Here is a 22,392-nt window from a genome sequence, read left to right on the forward strand (position 1 = left end):
TCCGAGGCATCCGGATGAGATAATTTATTTTTAGCGAATCCTGGAAACAGCAGCCTCACCCCATCACCAACAGATTCTTTCCAGAGGAGGCATATTTAAGCTTACTGCAGCAGGAAAGAGTTTCCTACCATGGCAAAGTTGCTAGTGTCTTTAAAAAAAGGTGAACTTTTCAGGGACAGGAAAATTTCACTGAAAATTGTGCCGAGAAGTATGTGTTTCCATTACAAAGCAGTAGATCGGTGGAAATTTCTCTTAGAAAAGGGGCATATTGTAATGGCTCCATCCATATTCTTGAACAAAATTGTGGACAAGGACATTCATTCCATAATATGGCTAGATGAAACGGTGGTTAATGCCATGGAAGCTGTCAGTAAATGCTTGACGGATGACACTCCAATAGCCAACAGGAAGAGGAGCAAGATTAATTGTGGTCGACGGAGGTTCCTCCAGTGGTTTAGTTCCTGATGCACTTCTTGTTTTTCGGTCAAAACAGACATATGATTACCATGAAAATATGGAACACACACGATTTCTTAAGCGGCTCAGAAACCTATTAAGATAGTTTTCTGCCCCTACAACAATTGCACTGGGCAATGCTCCATATCATTCAGTGATACTGAACAAAGCTCCGACAACAAACGACTGCAAAGAGGTTATGGTGCAATGGTTACAGGCACAAAATATTGCTGCAGATATGAGAATGACGAAGCTTTTGTTATATCATTTGTTAAAGAAAATAAGCCTATGACGCTTACTTATGCAGTAGGCAAAATTGCCAAGGAGAAGCATCATACTGTAATATGGCTGTCACCATACCACCACAATTTGAAACAAATAGAGTTAGTATGGAGTGATGTGGAGACATATATAAGGAACAATAATAGGCCCTTTACAATAACAGAGGTGGCTATTGCGTGAAGCTCTTGTGACTGTGGATGCAGCCTCTTGGAGAAAAAAGGTTGAGCACATTGAAAAACTTACTCAAGCAACACAGACAATGGAAGGTATCATTAGTGATCACGTACAGCTAACGATCTGTCTTGATGATGACAATGATGAAGATGGTTTTGGTGTCAATTCCAACAACAGTGACGATTGGAGGAGCTGGATGGAATTGCGCCACTGTCACCGTAAATTGGTGAGTGAAAAGCTATGAATATTGGTTATTTATTGCATCACTGTCATAGTAAAATCTAGAGCGAGAAGTTACTACGTCTGTTACTCTTTATTTTGTAAACTATGTATCAAACTGTTTTCAAGATAATTGGTCATCAAATGCTTATTTCCTGTATTTCTTTGCTCCGTCATCAAAAGCGAGTACTTTGTTATACTTGTATCTACAGTATTACTTTGTTGTTTATTTGCTGTCACTGTGGTAGCAACTCAAAGAGGAATTGTTATTGCTCAGTAGCGGACGTTTATGGGGAGGAACGGAAGTCTGTATCGTCTGCTGTGTGTATTGAGGCTGCTGTTGCAACATCACTATTGCAGTATAGTTCATCTAACTTGACATGATGCGAACTGTCAAGTGCAATGTTTTACCGGCAGAAGTATCATTAACATAAAATGCCTGTAGCGAAGTTTTGGCTTTCAACCAGCGTTTACAAACATTACACGGTTAACATTCTTGGGGTAGAAGTCGTTAAAAACATGAAGTATGCATGCTGCTAGGTCTTTGTTTCCTAACACTGTCAATAACACTATTTTTTATGTAGTATTGTTCTGGGTTGGGATGAAACTTCAGTGTTAGTCTAAATAACAAAGTTGGCACTGATAAACAGGAGGTACAGTATCCTTCTGCACAATACACGAACTAGATTTAAATTGCAACGAACGGAGCACCTTTTGTAAAAAATGTATGGACCACATGGAATTTCACTATGGAAAGTGCAATAAGCAATTTGCAGGCAGATGTTATCAAGCAGTGTACGTCGTACAGTTTTGAAAGAATTATATTCCCTCATTAGAGCAACGATCTTATGTAATTAAACATCATCACCCATTGTGAACTGCTATCCCATATTTCACATATTTTTTCTTAGCAGATGATGTAGCAAATTTTATGATTTGAAGTTATACATACTTCTTGTGTACAGTTTGGTGTCATATACATGTATATGTGTGGATGGATATGTGTGTGTGCGCGCGCGCGATGTGTACCCGTCCTTTTTTCCCCCTAAGGTAAGTCTTTCCGCTCCCGGGATTGGAATGACTCCTTACCCTCTCCCTTAAAACCCACATCCTTTCGTCTTTCCCTCTCCTTCCCTCTTTCCTGATGAGGCAACAGTTTGTTGCGAAAGCTTGAATTTTGTGTGTATGTTTGTGTGTCTTTCGACCTGCCAGCGCTTTCGTTTGGTAAGTCACATCATCTTTGTTTTTTGATAAATTTTTCCCACGTGGAATGTGTGTGTGCGTGTGTGTGTGTGTGTGTGTGTGTGTGTGTGTGTGTGTCTATATATATATATATATATATATATCAAGCCTACTAATCACTTTTGGACTTCTAAATTTCTGATGCAGACATCAAAACTTTGGAATATATTTCAAACCTAGAAGAAAATTCACCTCAAGAAATTGGAACAAACTATAATTCTGGACTTTTTGGTGGATAAGAACAAGCAATGTGTTCATGAAATGTAAAACTTATGTAAGACAAAGTGTTTCAAATTAACGGTCCTTACGAATACAATTGCACTGATGTTTTATAATATACAGGCTTAGAAAACATTTCCTACCATCTACATTTTCCCAAAATTTACATTACTTTTTAAACTAAGCTGAAACACATAAAAGACAGGTTCTACTGTATATATTTCCAATACATTTGTTTAAATATGACAACTCACCTCTTCGTCGCTCACTGCTACCAGGTGGAGAAGGCTGAGGCATCATCGGCCGACGTTCCATGCGTTCCATACGTTCCATACGATCCATACGTTCCATACGATCCATACGTTCATCACTACGATCTCTGCTTCCACGGCGATGGTGACGTGAGTGACTTAGCTCCCCACGGTCATGGTCCCTACTGTTATAGAATTGTGTATTTACCAGCAGAATAATAATGACAACAACTAAGTAACATGACTGAAATACCTAGAGACATATAGTAAGTATCAAAGCGTCTTAAAGATCAACACAGTACTTCTATTTGCACAAAAGCTTACAAGGTAACAAATTAACTCGCATTTTCTAAACGTTTCATATGATTAAGTATAAAAATGGTGTTAGATCATCTCCAAAAATTTAGTCAACCTGACATCTGTGACAGGAACTGGGCAGAGACTAACATCCCCTATTAGGCACAAAGCTCTTTTCCCAATGACAACGTTAACAAAAGGACTAACAACCCACTAATTACAAATACAACAGAATTTGTGTTATTTTCACAAACTAAATACACTGGAAATTATGTAAAAAAATATAGAAGTACCACATCCTATTGCAATACAAAAATGGCTCTGAGCACTATGGGACTTAACAGCTATGGTCATCAGTCCCCATCGCAATACAGTGACATGGTTGTGTTCTGGAGGTAACAGCTAGCTAATATGAAAGCAATCCCCCCCAAAAAATGGAATACAAATGCTGGCTACATCTGTCAGCTGTGCACACCATCATATCAATTGGTGAATCAAGTACTCTTATAGTGAGGGCAACAGGTGTGAACACACACACACACACACACACACACACACACACACACACACACACACACACCTCCTTGCCAGTTACAGACGGACCATCAGTGGCAAGATTATTTAAGTATGTTACTGTGTGTGATCAACAGATTTGGGTGGAAATAATATTAAAAAACAAACTACAGCTGAAGCAAAATTGAGTAAGGGAACATAATTTATGACAATCAAGAAAATAATAAATACATAACAGCTTGGACAGAATTGTCACCTTCTGCATAATGATGGCAGATTGTACATGGGAAATCAATTCTTGTACAGGTAATTATGTGATATACTGTAACAAAGTTCAAGCAAATCAGTTACAGCTAACAACATTTGAGATAAAAATATATTTTGTTGAACAAAAAAGGTTTGACAGAACAAGAAAGGTATGGAGACTTGAATCAAGCTGATGTGCGACACATTTCACGAACTGTTCATCGAGACTCTGAAGTGTTTGATAATGCTGAGAGGACAGAATGTAAACTAAATCTTAACAAAACCTGAAGAAATAGAACTGAAATTTATACTCTGCGATTTTTTGTGACTGGAGTTAAATTTGCAGTATTTGCAATATTATTCAGTATTTTTTTCTGTGCCTGATCCGGAAGGTTCTGCAAAGTTATGAAGAGCATTCTACAATGAACTATCAAGTGAATGAGTCAAATGAAGGTTCAGCACAAAAGAGCATTCTGTCTGAAACTGGGTATTTCTGTACATAACATCTACGATAAATCACTTTTCTGGTGTTAGACCAACTCCAAAAATTCAGTCAATCTATCTGAAGGTATTGGAGGAGGAGGGTGTGGTGGTTAAAGGGCTGAAGGACAGTAGCTGTCACAGAAAGTTAAAATTATTGAGGTAATGGCAAAAACTGCTCTGTAGACAGAAGAGGTGGTGCCTGAGGAAAAAACGGCTTCCGAAAGTGGGAGCTTAATTAACACTTGCTGAAATTGAGTGGAATTTCGAGACATTTCACAATGCATTGCAAATGGCAGCATTCGCACAGACTGTCAAAAAATGGAACAACATGGTTCTGGACGTTAGCATCGAGGTATCAGGAAGGAAGCTTGGCATTAATGTTGCTGGTGGGAGGGGAGGGTGGCGGGGGGTTGTCTTCAGCTAACATCGAAAATTAACATATTTTCGCCACGCTTACTCAGATTGCTGCAGTGCATTTTGTGCTGTTGCATTTTTTTAGTCTTTATTTTATTATTTTGCTATGTTTTCATGATGCATTGTGGATGTTCCACAACAACTTCGATCGTTTCAACAATGAGTGTTCTTTCATAAGTGGGGCAAGCTATCTGAAAGCGGAAAAGATTTATGTTTTAAAATACCTGGCAGAGAAAAGACCAACATTGTGCATAAACAGGAACATAGCAATCTTCATTAAGAAACATTTTTTAACACTGAATGAGTCAGTTCTACTGAAGGAAAAAAGTTTTTCCATGTTTTTTTGGTAAGAAAAAAAAAAACAATATGAACAATGGAATGCCTCTATCTATTGCTTTCTATTCTAAACTTAGTGTGTTTGTACACACACACACACACACACACACACACACACACACACACACACACACACACACACACTCTTGTGTGTTGGGTGCTGTTCTTAGGTTAGTTAGGTTTACGTAGTTCTAAGTTCTAGGGGACTGATGACCATAGATGTTAAGTCCCATAGTGCTCAGAGCCATTTGAACCATAAATAAATGCCGATGTTTTGAGAAGTTTGGACAAGGCTTTTCCTATTGTTTTACTTCTTGGAAGTGTACCATGTAAACTTTATCAACAGCATCCATTATGAAGTTTGCTTTGGCAATTAATAAATCTCAACACTACTAGTTCTGAAAATCTAATACCACGTTCTGATTTTTGGGTCACAGATGTACTTCACAAGCTCACTTTCACAGTTTGGTAATGAGTTAAGTGACATTGTGTTGACATTCAGTCCACTATGAATACATCACCATCTACACAGGGTATATATGCGGACATGGGAAAAAAAACTCTTGGATTTCCCAGTTAAAACTACACTTTCTCCCGGGTGAAAACACAATTTTTCCGTCTTAAGTAAAAGTATATTTTTCCCTCGGAACTGCAAAACTTATCAAACCTTTGAATAGTTATGGCTTTATACACGGGCGTAGAATTTCCCCGCACTTTATAAAATGAAACTCAGAGGAAGAAAGACACGTTTAGGAAATATCTTTGATGTGCAGCAACATGTACACTGCGTATTTTCGTATTATGAAAGTATACATTGGAATTCCACCAAACACCGCATGCTACTTTCCAAATCACTGAAATCGAGATTGCAATACGCTTTTGTAAGCCAGTCGTAGCTCATGTCACAAGAACTCGCCAGCTGATGACAGCAGATATTCAGAGCATAGGACACATGATGTAGTCAGCCAACAGCAACAACACTATTAAGTAGCACGAACACACAAGCAGGGAAAGTTAACAGTTTAAATTAATATACATAGTGTTGCTACAAGAAAAGCAAAGCCTTCACATATAATATTGGTCTCTAAGGTTAATAAGCTGCAAGAGAAGTGAAGCTTTCGCATCTAATGTTGATTTTTTTGCGCGTGTTACACTTTAAGATATATCACACAAATGTGTCAGTAAAATTTTTAATAATTACATAAATATCTGATCTTCAGGGTTCGAAATTCTTCCAAACGGCTCGTCATCAAGGAGTTGATTTTAAATGAGAGTCAAGCGCTCTGTGATTTAAGAAATTCATGGTACATCCTCACACATAGTTCAACTTATGTAAAAGGATATTTACTTTGAAAGTAACGCTTTTCAAACCACCAAACGCAATATTTTCCAGCGACCTGTTAGAAATAATTTGTTTCGGCAGTTGCCAGAGAGCGCAGATAAGAAGCAACATCGCGCTGGCACAGCTACCACGACGTAGGAAAACCGTATGCTCGCACGTGTAAAATGTTGACAGATCATACATTATGTCATAAAAGAAATAAAGACATCAGAGGATACTCCAAGAGTATCGGAATTTCGTGAACCATATTAAAATGTGCACATTTAAACTGCAACTTAAAGTACACATTCGTATGTCCAGATTCCCAATGAAGTAGACCTTGACCTGATATTAAGCTTTTCAGTGTGGTTTTCGGGATGTAAATTTTCTTGGAGCACCAGTACTGTATTATATCATGTTTGTTTGTTTATTATTCTATAGTGCCATACGTGCTAGAAAATGAAAACGTGCACTTGAAACGCAGTGAACAGTTGAAACTAGCCAGTACTGTGGAATTAAACATGTCGTTACAAACACATCATTCACTGCCTCTGCGGAAAAGGTTAATAAAATTCAAATTTCTTTAGCAAACAGACAAAACTAACTGCATTGTTCTGCAAGGCGATTAATGTTAGACTGTCAGAAAGGTGGAAATAAAATAAAATCTGAAACTAATAATATATTTTAGCCTTCTGTAATTATGTGAATGTATTTAAATTCACTCGGTAGCTCCTGGCCACAGATATCCATTTTGTTTTCAGTTGACGTGAGAGTAAACGAAGGGGAAACAGCAACATCACTAAATGTTAACACAGGTCACATGGAGAGTACCCACTGTAACTTAGACTGCTCTGCACATCAGCCCCGGGCCTACAATATTTGCAAACTGGGTCAACACTAAAAAACATCGAATTTTCTAAAACATGTTCATCTTGTAGAGTACACCTTTCTTAAAGGCTGAAACATAAAACGTGTGTTCAAGGAAATGTAAGACATATTTGGTCTTAAGTATGCCAAAGTGCAGTGCCACGCCTCTTCATAAAGCATTATTCTACCTCTTCATAAAGCATTGTTCTACCACACATCACTGTATTTCGCTCTGTGGAATTGAAACGTGCATATTTTGTAATGGATGCCATCAAACTATATTCAGGAAAGTGGAAATTGAAACATTCTGTCGTGCCTCTCCTGCTTCCCCGTCAGCCGGTTTGACAGCATGACCGACTTTTTTTTTAAATAAAAAAAAAAATAAATAAATAAATCTCACAATTAATTGTGGATCAGATTATTTGTAATTGCGATCACAAGAACTCCTCAGAAAATTTGATCTCTTTACTGACTATTAGCTAATAACGTGCTGTTTTGTGTGACATAAAATTAAATATAGGATACACAAAACCAATAAAAACATGAGATAGGATAGAAGAAATATGTAATTTCTTGCCTTAGTTCCTAGCATTTTTTTCTCTCTATCTTGCTACTGCTTTACATGGCGTGCTTTCCTTTCTGTGAAAAAATCTATTACCTCATCAAAGTTAGTCAAACATTTTGCTACATGAAAAATTGAAGTGTCGTTATCAAGTACTGAAAAAGCTGTTAACACAAACAATACCCAAGACTGGTGTGGTCTCTCGATCTGATTATGTCTATTATGTCACTGTCTGCTACATAAAACAAAACAGGCCTTTCTAATATGGCAGCAATTTTGTAACACACAGCAAATGAACGAGACTGTTTTGGCACAAATGGTCATTTTTATGACACAACAGAATATAATTCACGTAGTACAAATATCAAATGCCTATTAGACCTACTACAAGCAAAAAGCTTAATGTTAGGAAATAGTTTCACATTTCATTCATATGCACCAATTTCTCAAGCATGAGATTGAAAAGTAGTATTATGAAATTTTTACGTAAATTTGGAATCGTCTTATTTTTCCATAATTTGTGTGATATCCCCGTTTGTTCTCCTTCCTTGTTCTAACAAACAATCTTGTCATGGCCAATTCTGTAGCTATTCCTGCCGATGTCAAAACTTGCTCGCCGAGTAACTTCACTAACCCTGCCAGAATCACTGGTTTAGGTATCCTGCAATTATTTTCTGGTTAGGCGTTATTATGTATTCGTACAACACATTTTCCACGTTACTTCCAGACTAGAGCTTAAGCGGCCGCTAGCCGGAGACTGTACTACTGGTCCTTACTAGTGTAGTGATCTGGCCAAAAATTTTCTGTCAAAATTTCATTTTCTTGGATACACCGAGAAGATAATACGTAATCTTTCTCACCTGTTATTCCTGTTAGTCGTTTATTTCCATTCTGGTATTCTGAATCTATGGAATCCGCTAGTAATTACAACAATGCTGATCATTCGCAAACCAAGTCAACCACATAATCATACAGCAATTGGCATTCATTCGTTCGGCTGTTCTCCGTTCAGCTCGTTTAGCCCCATCCCCTTTATTTCTAGATGTGACGAGGATTCTCCGGACAGAAACATCAAGTACACTATGCATGCTTTCAAAAATCAACTTATGATTCATTCAGAAATCAATTTAAAATGTGTTCAAAAATGTTTAAAAACCAACAGGGAAGCGTTTCAAAATCATACGAATAATCGATAGACAAACGTGGTCTGGATGCTATGCGCTTTGCGAAACAAGCTTTTTTCCCTAAAGAATATGAATTTGGTGCCCCCTTTGCCCAGTAGCATCTAACTGCTTGCTACGACTGCTTGCACAGCCAACAGCCATATTCCTGTAGCCAGAAGCGGGAGAACCTACTACTCAAACACGACTCAACTGCGAATGCGCATGAGCCTGCTCATAACTGCTGAAACGAATCTAATGTAAACAGTTGTGACTCCACACTCATCGGAGGCAATTTGTTGTTATGAAGCATTCCATAGTCTTCCTAAAGCCTTTGACACATTTTCCAGTTGGCAGACACTTGCTTGAGCACTGTGTTTCGTCGTCGTATATGGCACATTTCCTTTGCAATTTAAGTAATTTAAGTTTTTTTCGTTTTTTCTCTCGTTTACGTTTCATTGTTGAAGTATTATTCTGCAGTAGCAGGGTACAATAATATCCTTTGTTAGAGCATCGGTTCTTACCAGTCAAAATTACAAAAATTTAACTGAAAACTAAAACAATGAAAAATTCCCGGAATTCTAGAAAAATCCCGGGTTTTCCCGGTTTTCTCCCAGATGAAAAAAATTTCAGCGTTTTTCCCAGATCTCCCAGTTGTCCCAGGTCGTATACACCCTGAAGTAATAATTTGCATTGTCAAGTGTGCTTCACTTTATATAATAATTGACTACTTAAATCTCATGCTGGAGTCCAGCACCATTCAAGAAACTTCACTGTAATACAAACACACTGTGTGTGTACTGCTATTATTTGGAATTTTACTTCACAGAAATATAAAACTACAGACTGGTATCTTAACAGATGTTAACGTTTCGTTTCAGTAAACGGAATAATTTTGGTAATGTAAAGAACTCTACTTGCTTATATAATAAGTACACGGTCACACCTGGCCCTGACGAAAAGTTCACTGAGATTCAAATGTTTAAAGAAGCAGCCAGTAAAACTTAAATGGAAACTAGAAAAACTGAAAACGGAGGGACTGGCAAAGTGCTATGCTCATGAAACAAGACAACCTAGCTAAGAATTTTCAACATGGTGGAGTAAATGAAGACTGAGATCAAATTAAATCTGGTATATACAAAGCTGCAGAAAAGATAGTTGGAAGAACTGAACCCAAAAACAAGAGGAAATGGATTACAGCAGGTATTGCTGAGCTAATAGGAAACTGGAGATTATACAAAAATGCAACTGTTGAACAAGGAAAGGCTGAATACAGATGACTAAGGAATTAGTTAATAGAAAAGCTAGGAAAGCAAAAGAAAATTTTCTTGAAGAAATGTGCAGAGAAGTGGAAGAAAATATGCAAAACGGAAGAACTGATTTAGCCTACAGAACAGTAAATCAATTTTTTTAACAAACGTAAAAACAACACTCTCAGGCACAATAGAAAATAAAGAGGGGAAAATGCTATTTGGCGAAGACATGGTGAAGAGATGGAAAGGTTACATAGAGGAGTTGTATGCCGGAACATCTCTTTTGGATGAAGTAATAGGAAGAGAAGAACAAGTAGACGAAGATGACAAGGGAGATGACATTCTGCAAGAAGAATTTGACACAGCTCTAAAAGAACTACGGGACAACAAAGCAACGGGTATTGATGACATCCCTGCAGAACTAATAAAGAATGCTTGTGGCAGTATGAAAATGATGCTACTTCAACTTATTAGGTCCATCTATAATACATGAGAGATACCGACAGACTTCCAGAAATGTATCATTGTTCCTATACCGAAGAAGGTAGCAGCTACAAAATGCTAACAGTACCGGACTCTAAGGCTAATGTCACATGCATCAAAAATTCTCACAAAAATAAGTCTGAAGAGAAGGTGGAGGATATGCTGAGTGAAGATCAGTTTGATTTCAGAAGGGGATTGAGAACAAGAGAGGCGATTCTGGCCCTGAGACTCGTTATCGAAAAGCAATTACAGAAAAATAAACCACGTTATCTGGCAAGAGACGTTCAGAGTGCTGAGGAAAAGTGGAATAAAGTACAAAGACATCCGTGTGATACTCAGTGCCACCGTGTGGCCCTTTGGAAAACCAAACTCAGGAGGAAAAACACACATTTTGGAAATACCTTTGATGTGCAGCAACATGTACACTGCCTATTTTTGTATTACGAAAGCATACATTGGAATTCCACCAAACACCGTGTGTTACTTTCCAAATAATTGAAATCGAGATTGCAATATTTTTTTGTAAGCCAGTCATAGCTCATGTCACGTGATCTCGCCAGCTGATGACAGCAGATATTCAGAGCACAGGACACATGATGTAGTCAGCCAATAGCAATATAACTCTTCAGTAGCGCGTATACACAAATTGGAAAAGTTAATGGTTTAAATTAATATAAATAGTGTTGCTAAAAGAAAAGAAAAGCTTTCACATACAATACAGATCTTTTTTACGTGTGTTACGCTTTAAGCTACAACACACAAATGTGACAGTAAAATTTTTAATAATGACATAAATGTCTAACCTTGTGGGCTCGAAATTTTTCTAAATGGTCGTCCTCAAAGAATTTATTTTTAAATGAGAGGTAAACGCTCTGTGATCTAAGAAATTCATTGTACATTCTTGCACACAGTTCAGCTTGCATAAAAGGAAATTTACTCTGAAAGTAACGCTTTCAAAACAACCATTCGCAATATTTTCCTGTGACCTGTTAGAATTAGGTTTGTTTCAGCAGTTGCCAGAGAGCAGGAGGTAACAGTCGTCACCACGCTTGCGCAGCTACGATGGCACAGGAAGTCTGTATGCTCGTACGTGTAAAACATTAAAAGATCTTTATGTCATAAAAGAAACAAGACAATAGAGGATACTCCAAGAGCATCAGAATTTCGTGGACCACACTAAAATGCATTAATTCAGCTTGCAGTGCACATTCGAATATCCAGATTCAGATGTAAATTTTCTTGGAGAACCAGTGCTGTATTATTCATGTTTGGTAATTTATTATGGCATAATGCCATATGTTCTAGAACATGAAAAGATGCACTTTTGAAATGCAGCGAACAGTTGAAACTAGCCAATAGTGAGGAATTAAACACTTCATTTCGAATAAATTTACTGCCTCAGCGGAAAAGATTAATAAAAGCCAAATTTCTTTAGCAAACCAACAAAAATAACTTCATTGTTCTGCAAGGCACTGAATGCTTGAATGTAAGAAAGGTGGAAATAAAATAAAATCTGAAACTAACGACATATTTTAGCCTCCCATAATTATGTGAATGTATTTTAATTCACTTGATAGCTCCCGGCCACAGAAATCCGTTTTGTTTTCATTTGACGTGAGTGCAATAAATGAAGAGGAAACAGCAAATCACTAAACATAAACATGAGTCACTATCCACCTTCCCACTATAACTCAGACTGCTCTGTGCATCAGCACCGAATCTACGATATTTCCGAACCGCAGCAATACTAGATAGTGGTCTCCGCCGACCCTCTTCCTTCTCAAGCGATTGAGGTAGGAAGAGAGAGAGACTCTCAATTAATATTGGATAGGATTATTTGTTACCTGAAGAACAAGAACTCTTCAGAAAATTTGTACTCTTTATTGCCTATTAGCTAATAACTTGCTTTTTTTGTGTGACATAAAATTAAATATAGGACACATGAAACCAATAGAGACAAGTGACAAGCAAGACAGTATACATTTCTTCAATCCCTAAGTCCTAGCTTTCTTTTTCTCTAACCTTGCTACAGCTTTACACGGTGTCATTTCCTTTCTGCGAAAGGATCTATTAGCTCAAACTTCATCAAACATTTTGCCACATGAAAAAACGAAATGTCGTCGTCCAACACTGAAAAAGCTGTTAATACAACAGTACCCAAGACTGGTGTGGTTTCTCAATCTGATTATGAATATTTTGTCACTGTCTGCTAGATAAAACAAAATAGGCCTCTGTCAATTTCAGCAATTGTAGCACACATCAAATAAACAGACTGTTTTATCACAAGCTATCACTTTCCTTTAACACGACAGAATATAATTCACAAAGTATCAATATCAAATGCCTATTAGGCCTACTACAACCAAAAAGCTTTATGTTTGGAAATAGTTTCAAATTTCATTCATACACTCCAGCTTCTCAAGAATGAGATCGAAAAGTAGTATTATGAAATTTTTATATAAATTTGGAATCGTCATTCTTCCATAATTTGTGTGACGTCTCCATTTCTTCTCCTTTCTCGTTCTAACAAACAATCTTGTCATCACTAATTCTGTAGCTATTCCTGCCAGTGTCAAAACATATTCTCCGGTTAATTTCACAAACCCTGCCACAATCAACTGCTTACTTACCCCGCGTTTATTCTCCGCTTAGGCGTTATTACGTGTTCGTACAACGTGTTTTCCATGCTACTCCAAGAATAGAACTTAGGTGGTTGCTACCGGGGTCTGTACAACTGGCCGTTACTAGTGTAGTGGTCTGGCCAAAAATTTTCTATCGAAATTTCATTTTCTTGGATACACCGAGAAGATAACACGTAATATTACTTACCTGTTATTCCTGTTAGCAGTTTATTTCCACTCTGGTAGTCTGAACCTATGGATTTCGCTGGCAATTATAACAATGCTGATCATTTGCAAGCCCAGTCAATCACATAAACAAACAGCGATTGACATGCACCTGTTCCGCTTCATTCCGCTCAGCTCGTATAATCCCCTCGCCTTCCGTCTACAGGAAAGTAATTTCTAGATGCGATGGGGATTCCCCAGGCAGAGACATGACGTACACTATGCACGCATTCAAAAATCAACTTATGATCCATTCAGAAATAAACTTATAATATGTTAACAAATGTTCAAAAACCAACAGCGGTGTGTTTCAAAATCATATGAATAATCGATAGACCAACATGCGCTGGATACTAGGCGCTTTGTGAAACAAGCTTTTTCCTCAAGAAAATGAATTCTTGCCGCCCGGGGCAGATATCCTGGTTTGCCCCCTTGCATCTGGCAGCTTGCACACGCCAGTAAAATTTTTCAGGATATCATCTGGCTGCTTCCTGCTACTGCTTATACAGCTAACAGCCACACTTCTGTAGCCAGAAAGGGGAGAAGGTACTACACATGCGCGACTCAACTGCACTTGTGCATGAGCCCGCTCGCAACTGCTCAAACGAATCTAGTGTAAACAGTTGTGACGTCACGCTCATCGGAAGCAATTTTTTGTTATGAAGCATTGCACAGTCTCCCTAAAGCCTTTGACACATTTTGCTGTTGGCAGCCACTTGTATGAGTACTGTGTTTTATTGTTGTATAATGCGCATTTCCTTTGCAACCTAAGTTTTATTGTCTTTTTTCTCTCGTTCATGTTTTATTGCTGCAATATTATTCTGCAGTAATGGGATACAGTAATATCCTTTGTTAAGAGTATTGTTTCTTATCTGTCAAAATTACAAAAATTTAACTAAAAAACACAAACAATAAATTCTCGGAATTCTAAAAAAATTCCCGTGTTTTTTCTGGTTTTCTCCCGGATGAAAAAATTCCCAGGTTTTTCAAGGATCTCTCGGTTCTCCCGGGTTGTATACACCCTGTATTTAGTAACTCAAAAACTTTAACAGATATTTGAATGAAACTTAAACGAAATAATTAGTACACTGTGACCTCCACGTGAAAAAAATTAAAAACTGAAGAATATATATGGAGTGAATATCATATGTCCTGAATTATGTGCAAGTCAATTTCTTCTCCTAATAATTTGAGAACATTTGAAACACTCCAGCTAAAAATATTTAATAATTGTTGAATAACCTGGTTCACTGTGCAAGCATGCACTATATTTTCAATCATATAAAATTTTATTTCTGTAACTTTGATGTTGGGTGAGATAATGATACCCAAGTATGCAAAAACATTGATTACGGGAAACCAGCTGAAGACTGACATCTCATTTTCTTCTCAACAACATGTCAAAACATTCCAGCTCAATCTTGATGAGTCTGTCCTTTTCAATTTCTTTAGTGTTCTTTCTTTTCTTTGTTATTCTGTCCTCCTTTGTCATGCTTTCAGCACCTGTTTCAGTGTCAGTAACATATTGCTTGTCCACTTATAGCAGCAGTGTTTCATTTTGTCCCCAGTTTTGATGCCTAGTCCGTTCATGGTTTTTAATCTGCTTGTTACTCCATCATTAGATAAATTTACGGAGATATTCAGCTTTGAAGTTTTCCGAGTGTTGTATATAACGCAGTTCATAAACAAACTCACTTCGAACAAGTAGTGCAGACAGTAGCGTAATGGAATGTATAGCAAATGCAGTTATTCGTGCATTTGTTCCAATGTCCCCAGATCAATTCCCCCCCCCCCCCCTTTCTTCTCGTTCAATTTGAAATACCTACATCTCATAAATATGAAACTCATTTTTTATGAATAATGCACATCACCTTACTTCTAATTACATAGTGGGCACGAAATTCCTTTTTCCATTTCAAATACAAATTCTTAATTATCGATGTTTCATGAAAGACTGTTCATAAAAGTAGTTTAAATTACGAAAACATAACAATTTAATTTTTAAGACAAAACTGAAAAACCAAATCCTCTTCATTCGGACTATGTCCAACGTTTTATAAGACAGAGGCAGATATGTATCGTAGAAACATGAAAAACAATCATTTTCACAATGTCGAGCTCATCGTACAAATGCTGCATTTTTACATTTGCTACTGTATCGTTACAATATGAACCCAACAGAACTGATCTGGAGCCAAGGTGCAAGATTTGTCCCAAGAAGTAACAAGACTGTTAAGCTTCCAGACGTACTGGAACTAACGCAGGCAACTTTTTCACAAGTCACTGCCGAATGCTGGCGGAATATAGAACGGCTCATCATAAAAGAAGAAGTGAAAATGTTGCACCTGGTTGGCTTCATGGAGTCTGTTGTTGATAGGCTCGCTATCCACGAAGCAGGTGACACTACCACAATTGAAATGTATTTCTCGGATACGGATAAGGAAAGAGCTAAGAGATTATCAGACAACTTACTCTAAATAATAGCTTTAGTGGCTTCAATATTTAACTATACAGCAAAATCCTTTAATATTATCTTTCGTTACACACAGCTTATGCAGGAAAATTACCCTGTGGTTAAGTCAGGAATTTTCATCATTCTAATTTTTAGTTACAATAGTACATTAGCTAAAAACAATAACATGTTGCGGTTTTTGCGTAGTCTCTAAGGAGCATATTGTGGGCGATTTGCAGTGTATTATTAAAAATTAAATGACATTCAAAGCTGTATTGGTCCTCTGCTCGTCTTGTTTTATGTGTGAACTGCAGCTGGGCACGTCACTGCAGGCTAGCTGCATCACCTGACTGGCCAGTGCTAAGTTAAACGTGCTGGTAAAGCTGTCGTCCCGTATTATCGCTAAGACGATGTGCGCGTAACGCACAGCTCAAAACGTACCCTTATTATCGTACTTGGCAGTACTCGCGACAGCTTGGCTGCAGTCCCACGTGAAACTGAAAACCAATGAGGTTCCAGCAAAAGTGGAAGAATACATAGTGCAATGTTTACATCAGGTTTATTCTTATGATGAATGAATAATAGTGTCTGGCAACTGAAGCTGGTCTGGAAAGTTGCATAGTGTGTGTGTGTGTGTGTGTGTGTGTGTGTGTGTGTGTGTGTGTGTGTGTGTGTGTGTGTGTGTGTTTTTGACAAAGGTCTTGTTGGCCGAAAGCTTACTTTGTAACGGTAATTTTTGTGGCCTATATGCAACTCAGCACCTCCGCTATATGGTAAGTAGCGACTATCCTTTTCATAACATTCTTACACTCCATCCTGGAATTTCCATTGTTTGATGTCTGGCATACATTTAGTATCATAGGGTATGTGATCAACAATGTGACTTCATTATGCAGCCATTTTTGTGTTCAATGTAGTAATGAATGTCTTTTCACCTTCTGGTGATTCAATAGTACACACCACTGTCCCTTTGCAACTGTACTGAGTTATTTACAACAAATTTCATAAGGTATTGAATATACTGTGAAACAGTCGTCAAAATGCTTAACACCTTAAACATATGTCTAAAACGTGATAATGGGTGAGCACCAAATAACATTTTTACAGCACATTTCCGGGCAATGGAAACTTTCTTCCTTAAAGATGAGTTCCCCCTAAATATCATTCCATATGACACTTCTTAATGTAATAATTCCAGTCCAAAAAAGGCAGATACTGCCAGGTGTGAATACTACAGAATCAGTTTAATACATCATGAGTGAAAAATATGGACACAAATTATTTACAGAAAACTTGAAAAACTGGTAGAAGCCAACCTCAGGGAAGACCACTTAGGTGTCCAGAGAAATGCAGGAACAAGTGAGGCATATTCATCCTACGCCTTCCCCTAGAAGATATGTTGAAGGGAAGGCAAACCTATGTTTATAGCTATTTGTAGATTTCGAGAAAGCTATTGATACTGTTGACTGGGCTATTCCCTTTGAAACTCTGAAGGCAGCAGGGGTAAAACACAGGGAGTAGACAGTTATTTACAATTTTTAGGAACTGGACACCAATGAGAAGGCACATTTGGGAAGGGAATGGGACAGAGTCGTAGCCTACCCTTGTGCTAGTCTGTGACTTGAGCCTGGTGTGAAGGAAAACAAGGAGAAATTTGGAAAGATGTTTTTTTTATTCTGTAAAAACTTAATTTCTTGGATGAGGCCAAAGTGTTGTTACAAGGGAAGATCCCCAAGTGTGGGACAGACTTTTTGAAATAGTTTATGTGGTATTTGATTTAATTTCTCACCATTCTGCATTTTCGGCCATGTTATTGCATTCATTACACCTATTCCTCATTTAGCTTGAATGTCCCTCTATTTATCCCCTCTTTTGTTTACTCTTCATTTGCATCATTTTCTCCATAGTGGAACAAGACTTTGTTTTAACTGTTTGTTTGACGATTACTATCCAAGAAAGTGCATTTTTTAACGAGAAATCCATTTTGACAACATTGCACAGTCAATATAAATATATTATTTAGTTATTTGGTTTTTAACAAATGGAGGGACATTTTCAAAAGCTAAAATATTACAATAGGTACATAACAACAATTAAATAAGGGATTTGTCACTTAATGTTGCAAATGTTAAATACAAGGACAAACAAATACAGAAGCGTTCTTTAAACAGGCAGTTCATAGCGAGCTGGCAGAGATGTGAGCTCTCTTCAGCCCTCGATCCTCTGTAGGATGCAAGCATCACAATAAGTAGCACTGCCTAGCAAGTCCACTGCATCAAGAAACGACGAGGAGGGGACTGTAAATCTTCAACCAGGTAAAAGTGCTCGTGAAAAACATCAAAGTGACAGACGTTTGGTGAAGTTGTTAGTTCAGTTACAACCTGTAACTTGAGCTCCGCAACACTTCATGCTGTAAGCACAGTGTAAGTAGCATTAAGAGCTACTAAGATAAGGGTCAAAGATGAAATGAAAACTGGAATCAGAACGAGCAGCAGAAATCCAGCCCGAATTAACAGCAGCCCATGTACGAGAGATTTCACCCTTACATGTACGAGAGATTTCACCCTTAAAGAAAAATAGTGGGCAGCAAGCATAGTTAATGGAACATGTTGGACAGCTGAGTAAAAATAACGGAACCACAGAACACAAATATACCCTCACAGCTTAATACCACTAAATACAAAACACATATGGAATATAAATGAGTGGGTTAATGGGTGAGGGGCACTGTATTTGTAGCATGTGGACAAGTTAAGAAATTGGGTCTGATGGGAGGTATGCTAGTGCACTCTGTACAGTTCTGATGACCACTGTGTCAGGATGGATAAGTGGTCAGAACATCAGCCTTGCAAGCAGGAGACACGGGTTCTGTTGGTAGGTTGACTTGAGGGAGGGGACCAAACAGTGAGGTCTTTGGTCGTATCAGGTTAGGGAAGGAAATCAAAAGAACCATCCCAGCATTTGCCTGAAGCGATTTAGGGAAATCGCAGAAAATCTAAATTGGGATGGATGGAAGCTACAGTCACAAATCAAACACTAGCCCACCAATGTACGGTTAACGGTCTCCTTTCTGGCAGCTTTTTACCTCCTTTAAATGCTTCACAATCTGGCATTTATTTTACTTTTGGGCCTATCTAAACTAGTTCTAGACTGTGCCATTGTTATTCATTGTGCTGTGTGGTTAGTGGTTTACTACTATATGCACAATTTTAATTAGGTGCATATTCCATATGTATTTTGCACTGTGTGATTTTCATCATTAGTATTAACCTATGAGGGTATTTGTGTTATGTGCTTCTATTATTTTTAGTCAGGTTTACTACACTGCCTATGGTCGCTGCCCACTATTTTTCTTTAATGGTGAACATCTCTTCTACATGTACCATTATTATTTTGAGCTGTTTTCCTACAGCCAGTTCTGATTTCCAATTTTCATTGTATCTTTTACCCTTATCCTAGTTGCACTACAGCCCATGATGTGCACTACACTTCATATGCCTGTTTATGATGGTGCAGCATACAGCACCACCTGTCAGAACGCTGAATAACTCCCTTTCGCTGTGCATCGGATTCTGCAAGGTACTGGCAGGGATGTGGAGCTATGTAGGCTGTATTGCCAAGGTCAGTTGCACTAGGTTTCACAGTTAAGAATCCATGGCATAAACAGCACCACCGAGGTGGGATAACGGATTATTGATTGGGTTTACGATGGCTGCACAGTTTTCCTCATCCCTGACACTCTTTACATGCCCTCTACTGCTAGTGCTGCCACCCGCCTTCTGTGAGTGGTTATTGGATGTTGATGTCCAACATAAGCAGTGGTCACAGTAATGTAACTGGACAGTGTAGGTACATTCAATGGACTGGAAGTATGTGACTCCCATTATCTTTCCTCTCGAGTACTGTCAGCTTGTTCATAGTCTACCAGCTTAAGATAAATTGTTTTACTTTAACTTGCAGATACACCCGAAAATGGGGCCGAGTCCCTGACAACTGGTAGTGTAAAGACTTCAGTTAATGAAAAACAGTACAGCAGTAGCAGATGTTTTAGTCATAAACATTACATGTAACAATTATTGATGTCCCACCGGCAAAAATTTATGCCATTACAGCTTGTCCACGGCAACATGATGGTTTAACTGGTGCTTCCGCCAGCGGTAAAAATTTGTGCTAGCTGAATGAATGCGGGGCAAGGCACACCTCTTGCCATTTCCAACAGCAACCATGCAAATCGTCAACTTATTATAGACAAGCTGCACCTCAACAAGTCATGATAGTATTTCCACACCTAAGCTACATCGCCACTGTGGATAAAACTACTGTTTTTAAGGATCTAGTGCAGGACTGTCCACTGTGCAGCCTCCGGGTGCCATGTTGCCTGTTATATGATCTCTTGGCACCCTTCATAAGCCAATTTGTATTCCGACCACTTCTAATATTAAATCATATTTTAGAACAAACCTGTTTCTTGTATACTCCCTGAACAAATATCAGACCTCAATTGTTGGGAACTGGAGACAGTCAATTTAATCCCAATACATCTTTGCAGACAGACAGTAAATTTGCTGTTTTTGAACATTGTTCTTCCTACAGACAGTTTCTTCCCCTTCAATATTTTTGGTGGTATCCAGTATAATTTGAGATCATGTGCATGTAGGTTCAGCTACGTGTGTGCGTGTGGGTGTGTGTGTGTTCGATTATTCTTAATACAATATGGCTAGAAGACTTAAGAATTTAAAATTTTAACTATGACTGAGAAGAGCAGTACTATCTTGTCTAATTCAGAGAAAAATCCATGTGTTCATTGTCTAACAGTAATGCGCACTTTTCTATAAATCGCAAAAACTTTAATATTGACTTTTCAGTTAATTCTGAATTACGGAAATAAAAAATTACAGACTAGAAATGTAAATTAGTATTACAACAAAGTGTGTGTTCAAAGTTACTTCAGCAAAATAGTAAGCCGACAATGGCCTGCTAAAAAGTCTATCATATTTTAGGCAAAAGGGAAAAAAGCTTTTAATTCCAGGGAAGTAGTTACAGAAGCAATTATCAGCACCCCATAATCTCTGTTCGATGGTCACAAATATAAATACGCACTGTGGTGTCTTCTATAAAAGGACTTCAACTGTCTCAAGAAACTGTTGCTCAACATGTTGACCAGATTTATAAAAAAATTAAAATCTCAGTTACATCAGAACCTGCAATCATTGAATATTTTTTGCTTCAATTTGATCAAAGCATTCATGTTTCCGATACTGGGGAGTTGTATTTTTTTACTGTAATTGTCTTTCACAATTTCATGGTTAACGAGGAATTTGTAAACGTGCTGCCACTTCATGAATGTACAAGGGGAGAAACCTATCTGATGCATTCCTGAAATTTGCAAACACTAGAAACCTTCCATTCTCTAAGCTTGTTGGTACAACAAAAATAACTAGAAAGAATGTGTTTCTTGATCTTTGTGCTGAAGATAGTTCATTTTCAAAATATTTTTCTTCTCACTGCAGTATCCACCCACAAGATTTACATGCAAAGACTTTAAAGTTTGACAATGTCATTAAAGTTTTAACTTGAGTGGCAAATTAAATCCAATGATCCTCTTTACGCCACCACAGATTATTCAGAAATTTCTTGATTATATCAGGTTCTGTGCATGGGGGAATAATTATTCATAGAGAGGCAAAGGGGTTTAGTAGGGGGCATCTTGATTTAGGTCCCTTTGTAGATATCATCTCAGAATTAAATGAGCTAAACCTCCAATTAAACGGAAAAGTACAGTAAATGCTTTTAGGAGGAAACTAAAATTATAGGTCGCTCATTTAAAAATAAGTTCCCTATCACACTTCCGAGTTTTTAATTCGATTACAAAAACCATAATGTCGGCAAACGTGATAACCAACCTTTTGCTGAGCAACTTTAAATCATAGCTGCAGAAGTTAGTAACAGGTTTAGGCAGTTTTCAGCTTTTTTAAATCTTTATTAAGATATATATCTGAAATCATATTTTGCAACTTCAAGCAATTTCTAGACTCTGGTAGAGAGGAGTACATATCACATTATCACTAGTGTTGCTTTAAAAATTTATGAAGTCATTGGTCCCACAATCCAACTAGCAGAAACTAAAGGAGGAACAACACTAAAAGCACAGCCCAGTCAATGGGGAAGGAAAATGGGCAAACAGACAGGCAGAAGGTACCTCAGGGCAGCAGGAAAAGTGAAGAACAGGATTCGAGGAGGGTGGCGTGGGGTGGGGTGGGGTGGGGTGGGGGGAGAGCAGGGAGCACACCAGAGATGCTATGCTTGGCACAAAAGA

At 37.9% G+C, this 22,392-nt stretch overlaps 1 protein-coding gene across 5 annotated transcripts in view; it reads right to left on the reverse strand.

The window, feature by feature from the left end:
• Positions 1-22,392, reverse strand: part of LOC124596230 (serine/arginine repetitive matrix protein 1-like) — a 181,303-nt gene that overhangs the window by 10,577 nt on the left and 148,334 nt on the right. For all 5 annotated transcript variants that reach the window (XM_047135293.1, XM_047135290.1, XM_047135289.1 and 2 more), the window contains one exon: positions 2,847-3,028. In XM_047135293.1, coding sequence (XP_046991249.1) covers positions 2,847-3,028 — 182 coding nt within the window. The remainder of the gene's footprint in view (positions 1-2,846; positions 3,029-22,392) is intronic.

The sequence above is a fragment of the Schistocerca americana genome, chromosome 2 (genome assembly GCF_021461395.2).
Source record: "Schistocerca americana isolate TAMUIC-IGC-003095 chromosome 2, iqSchAmer2.1, whole genome shotgun sequence".
NCBI classification, from domain to species: domain Eukaryota; kingdom Metazoa; phylum Arthropoda; class Insecta; order Orthoptera; family Acrididae; genus Schistocerca; species Schistocerca americana.